Below are 16,967 nucleotides of genomic sequence, written 5' to 3' on the forward strand. Positions count from 1 at the left end.
GTTTTTGTTGTTGTTTTTTCTTAAAGGTTGTTTGAATAAATCTTAATAGTTTTCACGCTAATTTTAATCTGTGAACACTTGATGCTTGGAACATAATATGTCTATCAAATATATTTTATGCAAATAGATGTTGTTCTTCGAAGTACACATTTATGTTTACCTAGAAGGCTATATAAAATTTGGACCCAAATTGTACGCCATAGTGGGGAACATGACCCATTCAGCCAATCGCACATTCTCGGCCCTTTCCGTCAAACATCGGATAAGTACCTCGGATGCAATAGTATGAATACAGGTTTCGGAAGCGGTATTGCGGTCCTACCTACGCGCGTCAAAATTGAAGCGAAATATGTAAACAAAGCGGTGGCCTTTCAGGAATGTTTGAATTAGCGAAGATAACCGTGTATTGATGTAAGTTTATTGAAGAAATAAACAGAACATATATAAAATAAGCAATGCAGATATTTTTCTCAGTCACATAAGTGTTGATAGTTTGATGATAATGAATATCACAAAATGAAAGTAAAAGTAGAACTGTCAAAAATGACAACATGTCAATGTGTTGGTTTTGCTGGCTCGAGAGGGCGATTACACTTAATCACATTTTTACCATAGGCTTTGTCAATGACCTTTATAGTATGGGTTGATTTGTTATTATTTAATGCTATCGTGTAACTGCATGATTGTGTATATGTTTACAATACACAAGGCATAAATAAATATACTGATTGAGCTTATAATAATCTAATAACTATTGCCGGATCAATTAAAGATTTAATACAAAATGCGTGTACTGGTCTCATGACGACTTGAGATATTTATGCACATAAAGTATCAAGATATGGGTTGATCCAGAAATAAAAAAGTACTTTTGATCTGTGTTGTGGAGGCTTTTTTTACATGACTGTACAATCTCCATGCGAAAATAATGTCATTTTGTATTTCATTCAACGATTGCATATAATGAACTTTTCTGTATATAACTTACAAGTTTAATAGGTGTTAGGTGATCAACAGGAGATGACAATGGTGCCAGAGAAAAAGGATATATATTTGAGATCTGGTCAGGGCTCCATATAAAAGTGGTTAAATGGTATATATATTTATGTCTGACCAGTGCTCAAGAGAAAACGGGAATACATTTCAGATAAGTTTACCATTTAAAAATGTTTAAATACCCCTTAATTTATCTAACATGAAAACTTGTACTATGCCTTTTTAACACTTAATTTAATGTACACATTTAACGACCAATTTGTACAGATACTACTTACCATATATTTGACTGTATTGAATGTAGGAACTAGGTAAAATATCCATTAGAAAACAGATCAGAGTGTGAAATATTCATTGCCTGAAGCTCTGACCCTGGAGCTTTGTTTATATGTCTTTAAACAAACTGATTAAAGAAAAAAAACAATTCATTAAAACAACAGAGGGAAAATCATCCCCTCTAAACAACATCATACATAATTATGTATAATATTTTTGGATCTGGATCTGGATCGGTACACAGCAGGACCTTTCGGTTTGCTCGCTTCGGGAGAGAGATGGGAGTGACTTACCTTTAGGATTTAATTTGATTCACTGAAATTCGTCATTGAAGTTACAGTATGATATCATTTTTATATACATGTACATGATTGTATCAAGCAACCTATATTAAATAATTATCAGTATAAATTACTGTTATGATTTCAGTATCATTTAAAAGATTGTAGTCAAGTTTATCATTCATATACATTCATTTTGTAAATATTATCAATATAAGTATACTAGATGCAAACATATTTGAAATAATACAGTTTGATATACTGTATATAATGTAACTACATATCAAAGCAGTCCATCAAACTATTGCAACCGAGTCACCTGGTTTGCCAATGCACCAGCAGAAAAGTCAAATGCCTTCTGCATTTTACTATTTATATTATCTCCATTAGTTACAGATACATGATTACATGTTTGTGTGTTTGAAAAAAAAAGTGTAATCTTTAATGTCATCATCTGACCATGCCATGTCCTAGATTTCAAAATCAAAGCCCTGGTCTAACACATTGGTAACATTAAAGTTAAACTGTTACCAGGCTTCTGAAATTAGTTTTTATTGTACTATGTACGGAAATCTAAATCAGGCACTGATTTTTCTTGTTTTAAGACAGTCATAGATCTGTTATGGCCTCTCGGTAATGACCCATTTTTGCTTACTTGTTACACCCTTAAAACGTTCCACACTTCTATAATAACAAAATCTGGATTAAGGTGATCTTCAATGGTACATTTACACTTTAGCTCTGTCACAAGAGTGCTGGTATAGTCAAGTCATATGTTTAAATCTAGGCCATGTCAAACTCAAAATGTCAAAGACAAATGAAGGATGCGTTCATTAATTATTGTCCCATTGTTTACTACTGCTCTGGATTTTTATATAATATAACTGATGGCCATCATGTGAGAGAAAATTTCACAATAACCTTAGTATATCAGGTAAAAAAGCCTTTCAGATAATAAGGTTGACTAGTTTTCAATGTCACTTTCGGGGATTAAACCCGCAGCCCAACCTTCTGCAATCAAAGTCGACACTATACCACTAGGCTTTTAGGAAGATTCTGAAAATGTTCGATCCCTCGACAGCAACCAAACATTAAGTAAAATATTGCCGACTCGGTTTTATTGAGTCGGTTCATGAGAGATAATGGAAGGTGCAACATCTCTCACGCCCCCTAGCCGCGCCTTAAGCGGTATTCAATTCTCAACACGAAAATGCTGGAGTCATTGTTCCCGAGAGACCAGAAAAAACAACACTTGATTAATGTTCGAAATAAAATCATTTGATTAATGAAAATTCTATTATTTGAGCCATGTCACAGAAAAAGCGCAGTATAATCAGTATCCAATTAAACTGTTGGTTATTGTCAGAAACCCGCTCTTAAGCAAACAGTTTTCAAGCGACCGCAGGCTGATCTAAATCCAAACAGGCCCAATCGCCTTAATGTCTCTTTTGCTGTGACACAGTTCATTTAACTTTAAAATTATACCAAGTACTAAAATAGAAAGAAGAAAAATACAAACCAGTAAAGAGTTTATAATCAATGTTGAAGTTCAGTACAGCTTGGTGATCTGCTAATTCCATATGATATGTTGATATCGGGTATCATAGTCATTCAATAAGTCACAAAATGCTCGAATACAATGACTGAAGCAAAATGTGACTTAAACTGATAACTAAAAATACCAGTATGCCAGTTTTGCCGTGTCAAGCTGTCAATATCCAGAAAGTCTTTCATTCACATCGAATATATCCTTTGAATTTCATCCATTGTTGTCAGTAGCGGAGATTTAGTGAATAAATAACTCATACATCCTAAATGACAGTTTATAAATAGCCAAACAAGCCGATTTATGCTGTAAGAAAGTTTTGACACGAGTGTCAACATTCTCTCAAAGGCCGGCCATTGTTGTTAAAATTTAGACCAAGCTGCATTTACCTTCATCAATGATAATCAGCAAGGTATGCCTATTGAGAAAATTTAGCTTACTCAATCGGACTGGCTCGGACTTTTACATAGGTCGCCATTGTGAAGAATTGTTTCATGAAGCAGCATCGTCAAAAACCATTACACCACATCAAAGCGAAACGAAACTCCATTTTATTTAATATTTCGCTTATCGGGATGTTTTTATCACAACCCATTTCCTCATGTGTATCTGGAAACAGCAATTAATGTTTCCAAATGGAATCGCCCTGTTTGATTAATCACCGCCATCAGCGGAACAAACGTCCAAACGCTCAATATAAAGCGTCTGCTCATACTATATTTAATAAACGTTCGTGATATGTATTGTTTAAGACTTGTACAACCACACATGAAAATCATATGTTCTATAATCATATTATTTCATAGAAAAAATAATTAATAAATGCATTCCGGCATTAATTTGAGAAATGCATTATATTAATAAAACTTCATTACAATATGTTGCAATCTGATGATAACGGCGTTCGGATTAATATTTTTCGAAGTTCAATAATACATAACGTGCAAGGAAATTAGGTATGTTTGTATGTATGCCTGAATGTTACAGAGTAATATCAGTTTTAGAAGAATGGTGGATTGCTGGAACAAACTATTAAATGCGATATTAACATTAAGATAATATTCATTGCATAAGGGAAACGAATATTTAATGTCGTAAATAACATCCATGTATAGCACTACGCAATATTAAGTAGTTTACAACACAAAGTGTTGGGTACGTGGCCGTCAAAGTGTCCTATTCTTTAGTTTAATTAAGTGCATACATACGTTGGTTGCAGTTTTAATGCGGGATACTTATAAGATGCCAATCGTGATATAGTACTTATTCTTCAAAACTAACGAACGCTCTACCAAAGTAATCCATTCCTTTTCGGTGGTTAGTTTTTCTCCCTGAATATATACATTTATTAAAACACTACAAGGCCCCCCCCCCTTTTCTGGTTTATATTTATCTATAAAGAAACACATATTGATGAATGATAACGAAACAATTGTATATTATGCCACCTTATATTTTCACCTTACCTCGACAAGAAAGCAATAAGAAGTGTACTACAGTATTGTCCCGATATCGGTAGTGTGCCTAGGCATAGCGGAACATCTTGTACATCTAATTTGCACAGCTTGTACTAGTTCTCCTGACTTTGTCGCACCCGCTAAAAGAGTCCAAGATAAAAAGAGGATATGTATTGAGCGTTTATGAAATCGTCAAATTTATATAAGTAGCAATAATGTATTCAATAAGACGATATGATGTTTGAAATATTATACTGTACTTACGGTCGTTATGACCCTGTAGGCGTATTAAGTGCACAATAAACAGACACCCTAGCAACTATAATCATAGGTAGAATGGTGTAAACCACTTTTGCTCATTTTTCAAGAGATGAAAATACATGCTTTAAAGGAATATTGAAGTTAGGTATAGCCATTTGAATTATAGATATCAAAATGCATGTGGTTTGTTAATTCGTTATCAATGTGGGTGAATCATGCACTATTTGCGCATTTGCATGTTAAATAATTCAAACGATAACTGTATTATTAATTTAGTGCGAAAGACAATATATTTCCAATACGATCCTTTCTCAACACATGGATGGCTAAACGATATGCAGTTTTAGCAATTACAGTTTTATTTCGTCTATCGTTATCAAGGATTGCTTCTCATCACCATTTGTATTCAGTCTGATTAAATAGCATATCAAGTATTTGTGCTGGCAATTTGTAATGAAACGGCTATTGAAATCAAATTAAAAACATGTTTGTGTCAAAATGACGTGTGCGGTTTTCGAAGACCTTTGCCCATGTTTGACAAAATTATTGCCTGTTTATCTGACTGTATTAATTGTTAAACTTTTTTTTCACCAAATAAGGAAGCTGCGTTAACATGTTTGCGCTTTATTGTTAAATTAACACAAAGAATTTGCTTTTGTTACCGAAAATACAGAATATAAGAAATAATAAGTCACCTAGGATTTCCTTTTTCACGCACGTATTGTTTTTTATTGACATGTCACGTTTCAATTAAATATGCAGTTAGGTTACCCATTTGTTTTGTTCAATAAATGTATCATTACTATACTTTTATACTTCCTATTTATTTGCTAGGTCGTGTTTTCATCCTTTAAAATACCATCGCGCATCTAACACGTTTTGAATACGAATATATTACAAGAGCTGTCAGAAGACAGCGCGCTCGACTAATCGAGTGCGTGACAGTATAACGTAAGCCATCATGGGGAAATTGTTTATATTCAATAAGGTCAAGGAAATAAAGTCATATTCTAAGAGGAGGAGGACCATAATTAAAACATATTGATCGCTTATGTTTTGAAGAAGTTTTACTTTATAGACGATTCTGAGTTCAGATATATTTTCCATAATCTATTGAACATTTGTAAAGACATAAAAAAACTAATACGATTTTATTTCGAGTTTGATAGCAATAGCTTGCGTGGGATGGTTGGACGGTCCTTCAAAAATAAAATAAATAAATATTTGAATTTTTTTTAACAATGTTTCAAACAAAATATTTTTTTCTTTTTGGGTGGGGTCAGGTTGAGTGGGGGTATAATGTAGGGATGTGGTCATATTTTTGTTGGGGGGGATTCTGGGCTGGGGCATGGTTTGGGTGGAGTCCATTATGGTATGTCAGGTAAGTGTTGTTTTGTCAAAGAATGAATACAATATGATCCTGAATAAAGAAGTTATGGTAATTTAAGCAAAATTTATTAATTTGACCTTAAGATTAAGGGTCATTCAAATGTCAAGGTCAAATTCAACTTGCCAGGTACAGTACCATTATGATCGTAAGAAAGTATTTGAAGTTTGAAAGCAATAGCCTTGATAATTTAGAAGTAAAGTGCATCTAAACACAACATTTAACAAAACATTCAAAGTTACTTGGTCAGAAAAGGGCCATAATTCCGTCAAAATGCCTATTAGAGTTATGCAGCTTGTCCAGTACAGTCCCCTTATGATAGTTAACGAGTGTTCCAAGTCTGAACGCAATAGCTATGATACTTTAGGAATAAAATGGACCAAAACACAAAACTTTTCCAAATATTCAATTTTCTATGTATATAAGGGGCCATAATTCGATAAAAATGTCAGGCAGAATTACATAACTTTGCCTGCACATTCCCCTAATGTCAGTTAGAAAGTATTGCAAGTATGAAAGCAATAGCTTTGATACTTCATGAATAAAGTGGACCTAAACCCAAAACTTAACCAAATTTTCAATTTTCTAAGTATAAAAAGGGAACATAATTCTTACAAAATGCTTGATACAGTTGTCTACTCTTGTTTATAGATTGGGGTCATGCTGGTAAAGAAGTATGCGAAATATGAAAGCAATATGTCAAGGGGCATAAAAAATATTTGAGGTGGTATGCAAACTTTAACATAGATTAATCAATAATATGCATATTCAAAGTGGAAAAAGGGCCATAATTCTAACCAAATTCTTGTTACAGTTGTCTGATCTTGTTATAGATTGGGGTCATGTTGGTAAAGATGTATTCAAAATATGAAAGCAATATGTCAAGGGACATAGGAAATATTTGCGGTGGTACGCAAACTTTAACATTCAAACGATCACGGGTACGCTCACGCCGACGCCGGGGTGAGTAGGATAGCTCCACTATATATATTTCATATAGAATAGTCGAGTTGATAAAATGCAGGGAAACACTCACACTTTTAGAAATAATTAAAGCAGTGTTGCTGTTGTTAATTTTATTACACACGTACATGAAATTTCAGTGGTTGAAACGTAAACATGTACATGTATATGTACATAATTATCTGTGTTAATCATAAACCAGATAAGAGGCCGCAACTTTAAATGAATTTAACACAGCTTAAATCAAATGGCTATTTTTCTATACACGTACGTGTGATGAAGCTATTCGTTTCAATAATTATGAAGTCGTCGTGTGTTAGTAAATGTGGAATACAACAGTTGCCTTTGTTGAAAAAATGTGGCGTTATTGTATATTTGAAACATACCAGTGATCATGTATAGAGACCCATTTCAGTTTAACTTTTATTTAAACAACGTAACCATTATGAGCTGTAAGTACATTCGTGGTGGCTGCATTTATATTTTATTGAAGATCTTAAGTTGGTTATAACTGAAAAGTGTAATATAATCTTAAGAATAAGAATTTAAAATGAACAGTCAAAATGAGTTTATATGTATCAAAACATTTGTTTAAATCTCTATTGAAAGGCACAACTTTAATGACTAATAAAATTCTCCTTTCAACCAGTAATTCTTGTCCACTTCATTCTTAAAGTTGTTTTTTAACGGCACCATTAAGATTGGTAACAGTATTTTACGTACGACTACGACTTTTGTTAATGGCTATCTTAATATCAATTTGCACACAAGTGTTCAGTATTTCCTTCTTAACGTCACAGAGAATATCTGTGTAAGATTAGACCTTAATTGCAATTTTTACTTAAAAGCAAGCATATGGTCAGGATAAGAATACTTTTCGAAGAATTCAATAATTCTCGGTTCCTTCTTGAATGCAGCGAATTTATAAAATTATAATAAACGCAAGACAGAAGCAAACGTACTTATGCAACGATCATGCAAACCACGTCGTGATTTAAACTGATAACTAATTTATTATTTACCTTTTTTCAATTTTCGTAACGCATTTTAAGTAAACACATACCCGCTTGTGTGCTTGTATAAATATTCAAATGGATATAATTTACTTTATTTATTTTGAGGTCATTGCACATTTATAAAAGTATACTCATAAATACATTAAATCTAGACTGATTTACTCACGCTCGCAAAAATATGTCGATTAATCAAATTTTAGAATACATAAGGTCCAATCCGAGCAATGAAAATTCGCTGACGGTAATGTTTATAGCATAAAGGAATTACTAACGAACGAACACGTTCTAACACGTGCAATCTTGTTGTGTTGTTCTTGGTTGAAATGACAATGTATTTATAGAGCGTACGCCTATCAAAGTGCGGGTTTTCTGATAGAGCATACGTAGTGTTGCATGACAGAATTGTAATGTGTTGGAACTCGCAAACGCGATTGCAAAATATATTATAATGTCCGCGGTTTAACATTTAAAGTCAAGAACATTTTTTGCAAACATATTACTAAACTTTTCAAAAAATTGAGTAACGGGGTTCAGGAGGGAATCGACACACTTTCTTCAATGTGTTTGTTTACGCACAATTTCAGTTAGTTTAAAATGATCATGCGTTTGACGTGGTGATGTGTTCATGGTTAATTAAATGTACACAAACATCGTCGCTAATGGAAATTTAAATTAATCCGGATATGGGAGATTTCGTGAAAATCTTTTAACACGCAACGTCAATTACTATAATTACAAAATGAGTGTTAATGTTCTTCAGAAAATAATATGTTTCTTTATATTGCATAACGAACCGGTTAACGAACTGTATTAAGTTGTTAAGTTTGTCGTAGAATATGCTTATTTAGTAACGATGATTATATAGTATTAGTGCAATCGAAAACAAGGTTTGTTTGTAAGATCATGTATATCAATACCCATAGTTTACTTTATAAAAATGCATTTTCAGACTGAATTATCGGTAACGAATCCGTCTCCGGAATACCAAACTGTAGTTGTATGTCTTGTATTTATGTTTATCTTTGGTTACGCATTGACTATGGTATAGTTCAGAAACTGAATTTCAAAATTATTTTATGTTTAAATCATTTTATGGTAAGATGTATCCTAATCGTTGCGAATGATAAAAAAAACACAGAACCAAGGTGCCTGTACCACGTGACTTTTTCGGCTATGTGTGGGATAATCGGATGTCAACAAACCATCGCTTCTGGTACGTTTCTGGTACGTTTCTGATAATTTCTTCATTAATTCAAAACCATTTTCAAAAAAACAAAGACGATTGTCAAAATACACAACTGTGTTAAGTTTGCGCAAAATTAATTAAGTATTTTTTCCAAAAAGTGCAACCGCGTGTTTGAAAACACACAAAGTGAAATGCTATGTGTGGTATATTTGTTATTCAATCAACAAAAACGTTCATTATAATATTGTTGAAGGTTTAAAAAATAGGGCGGACATTGTTATTCTTCATAGAGAAGCTACATATATTGTATGTTTGCGCATATATATCTGATTCGGAGTCTGTGTATAAAAATGCAATAATGCTATGTGTGGGACACATTTTTGAAATGCTATGTGTGGTATGCAAGAATATTTCCGTCAGTTCTGCATTATATCTGAACACAGCTTTTTAAGAATCTAAAACATATACTTCAGTCTGTACTGAAAATATATCAAATTAAACAAATATTACATGATGGAATACTGAAGTAAGTGTGTAATGTTTAATCAATTTATGTTTAATTTAACATCAATTTTAAATAAAATAAACTGTGAAATTGTTATCCAACCAATGGTCTTTTTTCTTAAACACGTTATGTTGAACTATAATATTTTCTTTTTTTTGACTTATTGTCTTTAAATAAATATCATGATTAATATTTCTGCTTTATTATTAAATTCGGTCTTTTTTTTAAATGAATGACAAAGAAAGTAAAAGCACTTGTTTTAAAATGGGTTTTACTTCTGTTATTTTTCAGACTTGACAAGGATTAGTCTAAGGATTTGTAACGCTTTAAGGCGCGAAGCTGTGTTAGAATTAGCTGAACACCATCAAACCACACGGAAGGTGTTATGCGGCAAGTTAATTATTAAAGCCACAGTGACAGAGACGGACCCAGCTTCATTCTGTGATGTTTACGGAAAGCTATTTCAACTAACTATGCAAAGATACCATTTAATATGTATTTTGGCATAATCATAACAAAGTGTATGTATTGATATTTGTTTATATTTATGTGGTTTTTATCTATGTTTTTAATGAAAATGATTAGATGAATATAAAATCTGATTATATATGTTAATAAAACAATTGTTTCATAACAAACAACAATATAAATCCAATGATGATTGTTTGTGGTCTATTAAGTTCATTTAGTTTCCAATATCATCTCCATATGAATATCTTAAGTATATCAAAATAAACACTTCATTAATAATAACATTGCATTATAACCAGCTTGCACATGTTACAATAGAAATTAAAGCACCAAGTACATAAACAAGTACACAGTATTCGCAAAGTAACAAATCTTGCTATACAAACAACAAATGATCTAATTAACACGTAACGAATGATCATCGCAAAAAAGTCTTGGCTTTGGGGGTTTATTATACCAAACACATATTTAATTGTATTAATACTTCATGAACTCAATTTCAAATAAAATTAGAATAACTGAAAATAGTGTAAGATGTTTAATGAAAATACTCATTCGACCCGGTCATGAAAGGGGCTGCAAGATCTTGTTACCACCGCACCAAGTAATACACAATACATGTTGTTCAATTTGTTGAATTGTCAAATGTGTTTTTAATGTATTCTACGCTCAGAGTTTTATTATTTGATTGTTTTCTTTCACTGCAATACTAGCACCATCTGGTAACAAAACAAACAGCCGTTTGAACTTTTCAACATTAACTATATATGACAACTTTTCATTGATCAAGATATCAGTACGTCTCTTGAATGTGCTTCTAAAGATACTTTAATCTCCCTGAAAAGAACAAAGTACACATGAAATAAACTGTTAAACTTAAAAAAAAATGTCATGCGTGATATATAAGATAGCACAATAGGATTTAGATACGAATACATGATTTTACAGAAAAATAGGTTTTTGATCCTTTTGTCTATTTGTTTAAATAATGCTGTATTATCTCTTTATGCTTATTTAATAACTCTCGTTACGGTCTAATATGTTTACACATTCCTGATAAAAGCAAACAACCATTAGTTCAATAACACTTTTGTAATTTTGTTACAACTATATTCACATGACACCTTGCACAAACAATACTTACGATTTTGTGTATTAAACAAGTGCCTTAGTTGGAAGTAACAATTTTCTGAAATTTAACATTTTTTAACAATCAATTTTATAGAAACTCACAAGAAAAGGTTTGCCGCAAGAGAAATATTTTCCTTCCCGTGCGTGGGTGGCTTTGTGTTTGGAGATTTCCTACTGTGTTTTGACCTCTCTACCACACTGTCCCCAAACAAATGGCATTCTACAAGTAAAAATATGAATATAAATTATCAACAATCATGATAATTTTGAGTAACATGAACGTCGTGATTATCATATTTTAAGCACGCAAAACAGTACAAACAATGTTTTATTGACCAACTTTTGTTATTTAGACAAACTTAAAATATTATTGATGTTTATGTCAATCTTTCGATTCTATAGTTTAGTTTGTATACCACACATAGCATTTCAAAAACGTGTCCCACACATAGCATTATTTCATTTTTAAGCACACACTCCGAATCAGAAGTATATGTGCAAACATTCAATTTATGTAGCTTCTCTATGAAGAATTACAATGTCCGCCCTATTTTGTTAAACCTTCAACAATATTATAATGAACGTTTTTGTTGATGGAATAAAATATATACTACACATAGCATTTCAATTCGTGTCTTTTCAAACGCGCGGTTGCACTTTTTGGAAAAAATACTAAATTAATTTTGCGCTAACTAAACACAGTTGTGTATTTTGACAATGACCGGGCTCTCGTCTTTGTTTTATTTCAAAATGGTTTTGAATTTGAATTAATGAAGAAGAAGAAATTATCAAAAACGTTACCTGAAGCGATGGTTTGTTGACGTCCGATTGTCTCACACATAACCGAAAAAGTCACGTGGTACAGGCACCTTGAAAACGCTTAAAATATTCAAAACATTACGAAAGTAAAAAAGTGTCCAATTTATTTCCGTTTGTGTGAAATGAGAAATGATTGTTTTGTGTACAAAGTGTAGCTGTAACAGGAAGAAAAGATGACGCGAGACCGATTGCAAAAAGCTATATGGTAAGTGAAAACTTGGTGTTACAGTTTCTGATCGTCATTTACTTTTTAGACTACCATTTGCATGTCAATCGGTTTCAAAAAACCCTTCCTAACAGACCGTTATTCAAATATGTGGCACGTACGTGGCCTTAACATGACATTTTTGTCAACGCGAGCTCAGTTTACATGTCTACTCGGAAAAGTGCTTTAAAATCACAAAACTCATCGTACCATGCACGCTTATAAATAAATGTTTTTTTTGTTTAAGGTTAGTAAGGATAGTTTGAAATGTATTTAAGGAAATAATTCATATACTCTTCTTTCGAGCTTGTGTTTTTACCTGTAATACATTTGGGTTAGTCGTATGTTAGTTCAATCTTTTGAAAACAGTTATTTCTTGTAATCGTTAATAAAATTAAATCTTCAAAATTAGCAGCAAAAGTAAACAGTTTCAGCTTACAAGTGTAACTTATCTAAGAATCACTTTAAAACAGTACACGGTGTAAATGCCTTACCTCTTCAATCCATTCGGCTTTTTCGAGCATAAATCATTTCGCTTATCTTGTTTACAAAAATCTTTTTGGTCAAAAACCTTGTAGATTGTGTTCCTCGCCTCTAACGCATTGGTAATTTTAAGGTATGTCTTGTTGCTGCTCAGGTCAAGACGGCTGAAGCACATGCCGGCCATAGTCATTGTGCTAATTGATAGCAGACACTACACATTTCGTTTTACATTTTATAGCAAATATATTGTGAGCAAACATGGTCAACGGATGTTTATGTGTTAACCCAATTACTGGGCACTGCCAATTACTGGGCAATGCAATATCACATTAGTTTAAATCTAAATATAGGTATGATAAACATTCAAATTTAAAGCATTGTTTGAGTTTGACGATCTAAGTTTCATGGTTGTGTTAAAGTTTAAAAAAATAACAGTACACTTTGAGAAATGTATCAAAGGTATTTATTTTACCTGATTTCTGCGTTTCTTTTGGGTAATATACATTGCAACTAGTTTAGGATTCGGCAGACACAATTATAAAACATATCATTTGCACTTTAAATCTACAAGTTTAATATTATCTATCAAGGCTAATACAGTTATTTAAGCAAAACCCATGTATCTAAACAAAGTATTTTCTTTCATTTCACAAAGTAATTGTTACACTTTTATTTCCATAATTTTAACGTCGACTCAATAATGATGTTCAGTTAAAAAAAGTTATGAACACATGTGTACACATATTAAAGCATATTCAATAATAATACATGTTCTATTCTTTATTTTAATATATTACTTTGAACTCACATTCAGTATCATTGGTATGCATCTTTAGAGTAATTAGTTAAAATTGATATCAATATCAAATATATTTGTCCTTATTCGTTATGATTGTACCTTTCAGAACAAAACACTATCGTTCTAAAATTGCCTTATGTTGGCATTCCTACTTCTGTCACGACTCTCAGTATTGACTCTATAACGCTCTCGCATACTAAACAAACGTTATACTTACCTCAATGAAACCTCATTTACTAATGTATGTCCCCCGACGTTATTAATATGGCTTTCATACAGAGGCATTAACGGGATTAATGCGTAAAACAAATGTTTCCAAGCACTCCGTCATTCACTTGCTAAGACGGTCGTTGGTCCGAAATAATGTCATTAGGAAGAGCAAGTTCAGCAACGGAACATTATTCAAGGATTACAAAAACACATTTTGATACCAGGATCTATACACACACGTTTGAATAATTAACGTTGGAAGGTAAAGAAGAAGTATTCCATGGAAACGTTTGTGTTTTATGTATGTCATGATTTGCGAATATGAACCTACAATATAAATACACTGAACAATAAATAATACTTTATCAGTTATTAATGTAGATTATTGAAAATTAAGCTCTTGTCGCCGCCGGCCTAGTCCTTCGTGGGAAAATTATAAGCAACAATCCTGGTGGTTTTGTTGATTTTAGTGTTTTCAGAATAACATGATAATGTTATGATCTGCATCAATACATAAATATTAATATAATATTACAAACAAAACAACAACATAAAATGATAAAAATATATATACCGGTAAAGAATAAATATAAACTGGGAGAAATGCTAATAACAGACCTTTTACATACAAATTTATTCAATTTCAACTTTTAAGTAACAATAACGTTTAAACCTTTCAGTATTGGAAATATAAACTATGATATCATACCAAAAAAAAGTTGTGTAAAATATTAACGTATCTCAAGGAACACGTTTAATACAGTATGCAATACGCAATATTTTCACATCACGGGTGCATATAGAGCCCGCAATTAATTAAAACGTGTTGATAGTTTTGGACATATTAGGATTAGAAGACGTAATGACTGTACATATCAAACCACCAAATCATGTTGTGTTTATATCACAGTTGAAAGTACTTATTTAATTACTTCTTTTACACATGATGCGCTTGATTTTCAATACCTGCTTTGCTACTTCGTTTTGGTCTACATTAGTGCTTTTATTAAAAAACTCTCGTAGGTAATCTTTATTTTCCCATGAACTGTACAATAAGTTCCTCCAACAAGCCATCGCTCTAAAATGGCGATTTTTTGAGGTATAATACGCGGGAAACATTTCAACAAGGCCACTGTGCCTTGGCAAGAATAGAGTGTGGCTTAACCCAGCCCCGTGCATGCCGATAAGAATGTCTGTCCGTGCAATGATTTCAAGCTGTTTCTGCATGGGCAACGCGTCTATCTGGATGCCTTTCACGTTGTGAGTTGGAAAGCTTTCGCTTATTTTTTTCAACAATTCGTCCTCATTTTTTATCTTTCTTGATACGCTTCCGGTTGGATTGCGAGGATGAGCGACATAATTGTGTCGCCAGATAATAAGAATGTTTAACTTATCACAATTTGATTCGTACTTTAAACTTATCCTGTGCTGAGACAAAAAGAATTGTCTAAACTCTTCGAGGTATGGCACAGAAGGTAGCCGATGATTGTCTAGTGGACTTTCGTAACCAACAATGCTCCAGACCATGTTTTTAAACTGGACTGTTTTTTTCAATTTGCTTACTCGATATACCTTACCAAACAGAGTTCGCCACGTTGCATCAAGACCACCTTTCGGGTGACCGTCGATCCAGAGTATCGTGGCGTCTCCCGGTTGGATTTGAAACAACTTCAACATTAGAAACACATTGTAGAAGTCAGTCATCGTGTGGTAAAAATTAACATATTCGTACCTTGTAATAGCTATCGCAAAATCGGAATGTTTTATGGACGCTGATGAAAATGTATTCAAATTAGTTTGTAATCCATTTCCCATCCATGCGTTTAAATGCTGACTGTCACCCATAAATGGGTACTGTACCCTTTCACTACAGGGTAACTGAAAAAATCCAGTCTTATACGTATAAAACTCTTTAGTCTCTGGTTGGTGTAACACCTCAGATAGATGCTCGCCCCCTTTCCGCCCTGTGCCGTAAGAAATATCAACGACCACATTTAGTAGTTTTGCAAACAGACCAGCGTAGCCGACGAAATTCCCGTTGCAAAAATGTGAGCTTGTATTCAATACTCTATCAACGAATGGATCATCTCCAAGCATTGGCATTGCATTAAAGAATTCTTCAACTGTTCCTTCTATGTCATGTCTCCTATGGTTCTTTCCTGATCCTTTTCCTCCAACACGTGTTTTCAAGTAAGGGTCGCATGAAAAGATACTCGTAAGAGAAGTGTCTGCAGGTGATGACTTCCACCAAAGCATGAAACACGCAAATACTATAATGTTTATTAATATTCCGACACGGAGATGGAATTTCATTTTGTCATCGTAACAGGAAAATTAGTCGATGTGTTTGTTTCTACGCGCAAGATCTTTGCGACAATCTTCGTTGACCTCGAACACTTTCATACCACATAACTGCCTAATGTCAACACGATTGTGTCGAGCCATGCTCTTATCTGCATCACATGCACACTATGAACCTCACGTTCCTCTTATCAGACAGACAATTAAATGTTACTAGCATCGGTTTAAGCTTTCACGCTAGTAATTATCATATTGTCCCTGAAAAACAACTGATATCAACGAAATGTGACCTACAAAACGGGCTATAAAAACCAAACCAGAATATGTTGAACCAAAATCTCGACGGATCGATGATTTGACTTTGTTTGGTCACATATTTCCTAAATAAAGAAAAGTGTATATCGCATAGGAACTTACAAGGGAAATACCCTTATATTGTTTCGTTTAATTGACGTAATACTGATTGTTTTACAGCTAATTATTGCAAAGAAAATAAATGTATTTAACACTGAAAAACTAATTTCTCTTTCCGGCTTAGAACCATATCCTACGCAACTTGTCCTAAAGTATTTATTTGTGAAACGTTTAAAACGCGTTACACTTAATTTCAGTAAACCGGTAATTATATTTCTTGTCAATGTACTGAGGTCCTTTGTATACACGAAGTGTACTGA

The 16,967-nt window shown here is 33.0% G+C and overlaps 1 protein-coding gene across 1 annotated transcript in view; it reads right to left on the reverse strand.

Annotated features, from left to right (window-relative positions):
• LOC127841364 (uncharacterized) overlaps positions 1-16,482 on the reverse strand; it is a 33,715-nt gene extending 17,233 nt beyond the window's left edge. The window contains exon 1 of the mRNA XM_052370172.1: positions 15,092-16,482. Coding sequence (XP_052226132.1) covers positions 15,092-16,305 — 1,214 coding nt within the window. The 5' untranslated portion in view covers positions 16,306-16,482. The remainder of the gene's footprint in view (positions 1-15,091) is intronic.
• Positions 16,483-16,967: the final 485 nt, after the last annotated feature.

Source organism: Dreissena polymorpha, chromosome 8, assembly GCF_020536995.1.
Source record: "Dreissena polymorpha isolate Duluth1 chromosome 8, UMN_Dpol_1.0, whole genome shotgun sequence".
In the NCBI taxonomy this organism is placed as follows: Eukaryota; Metazoa; Mollusca; class Bivalvia; order Myida; family Dreissenidae; genus Dreissena; species Dreissena polymorpha.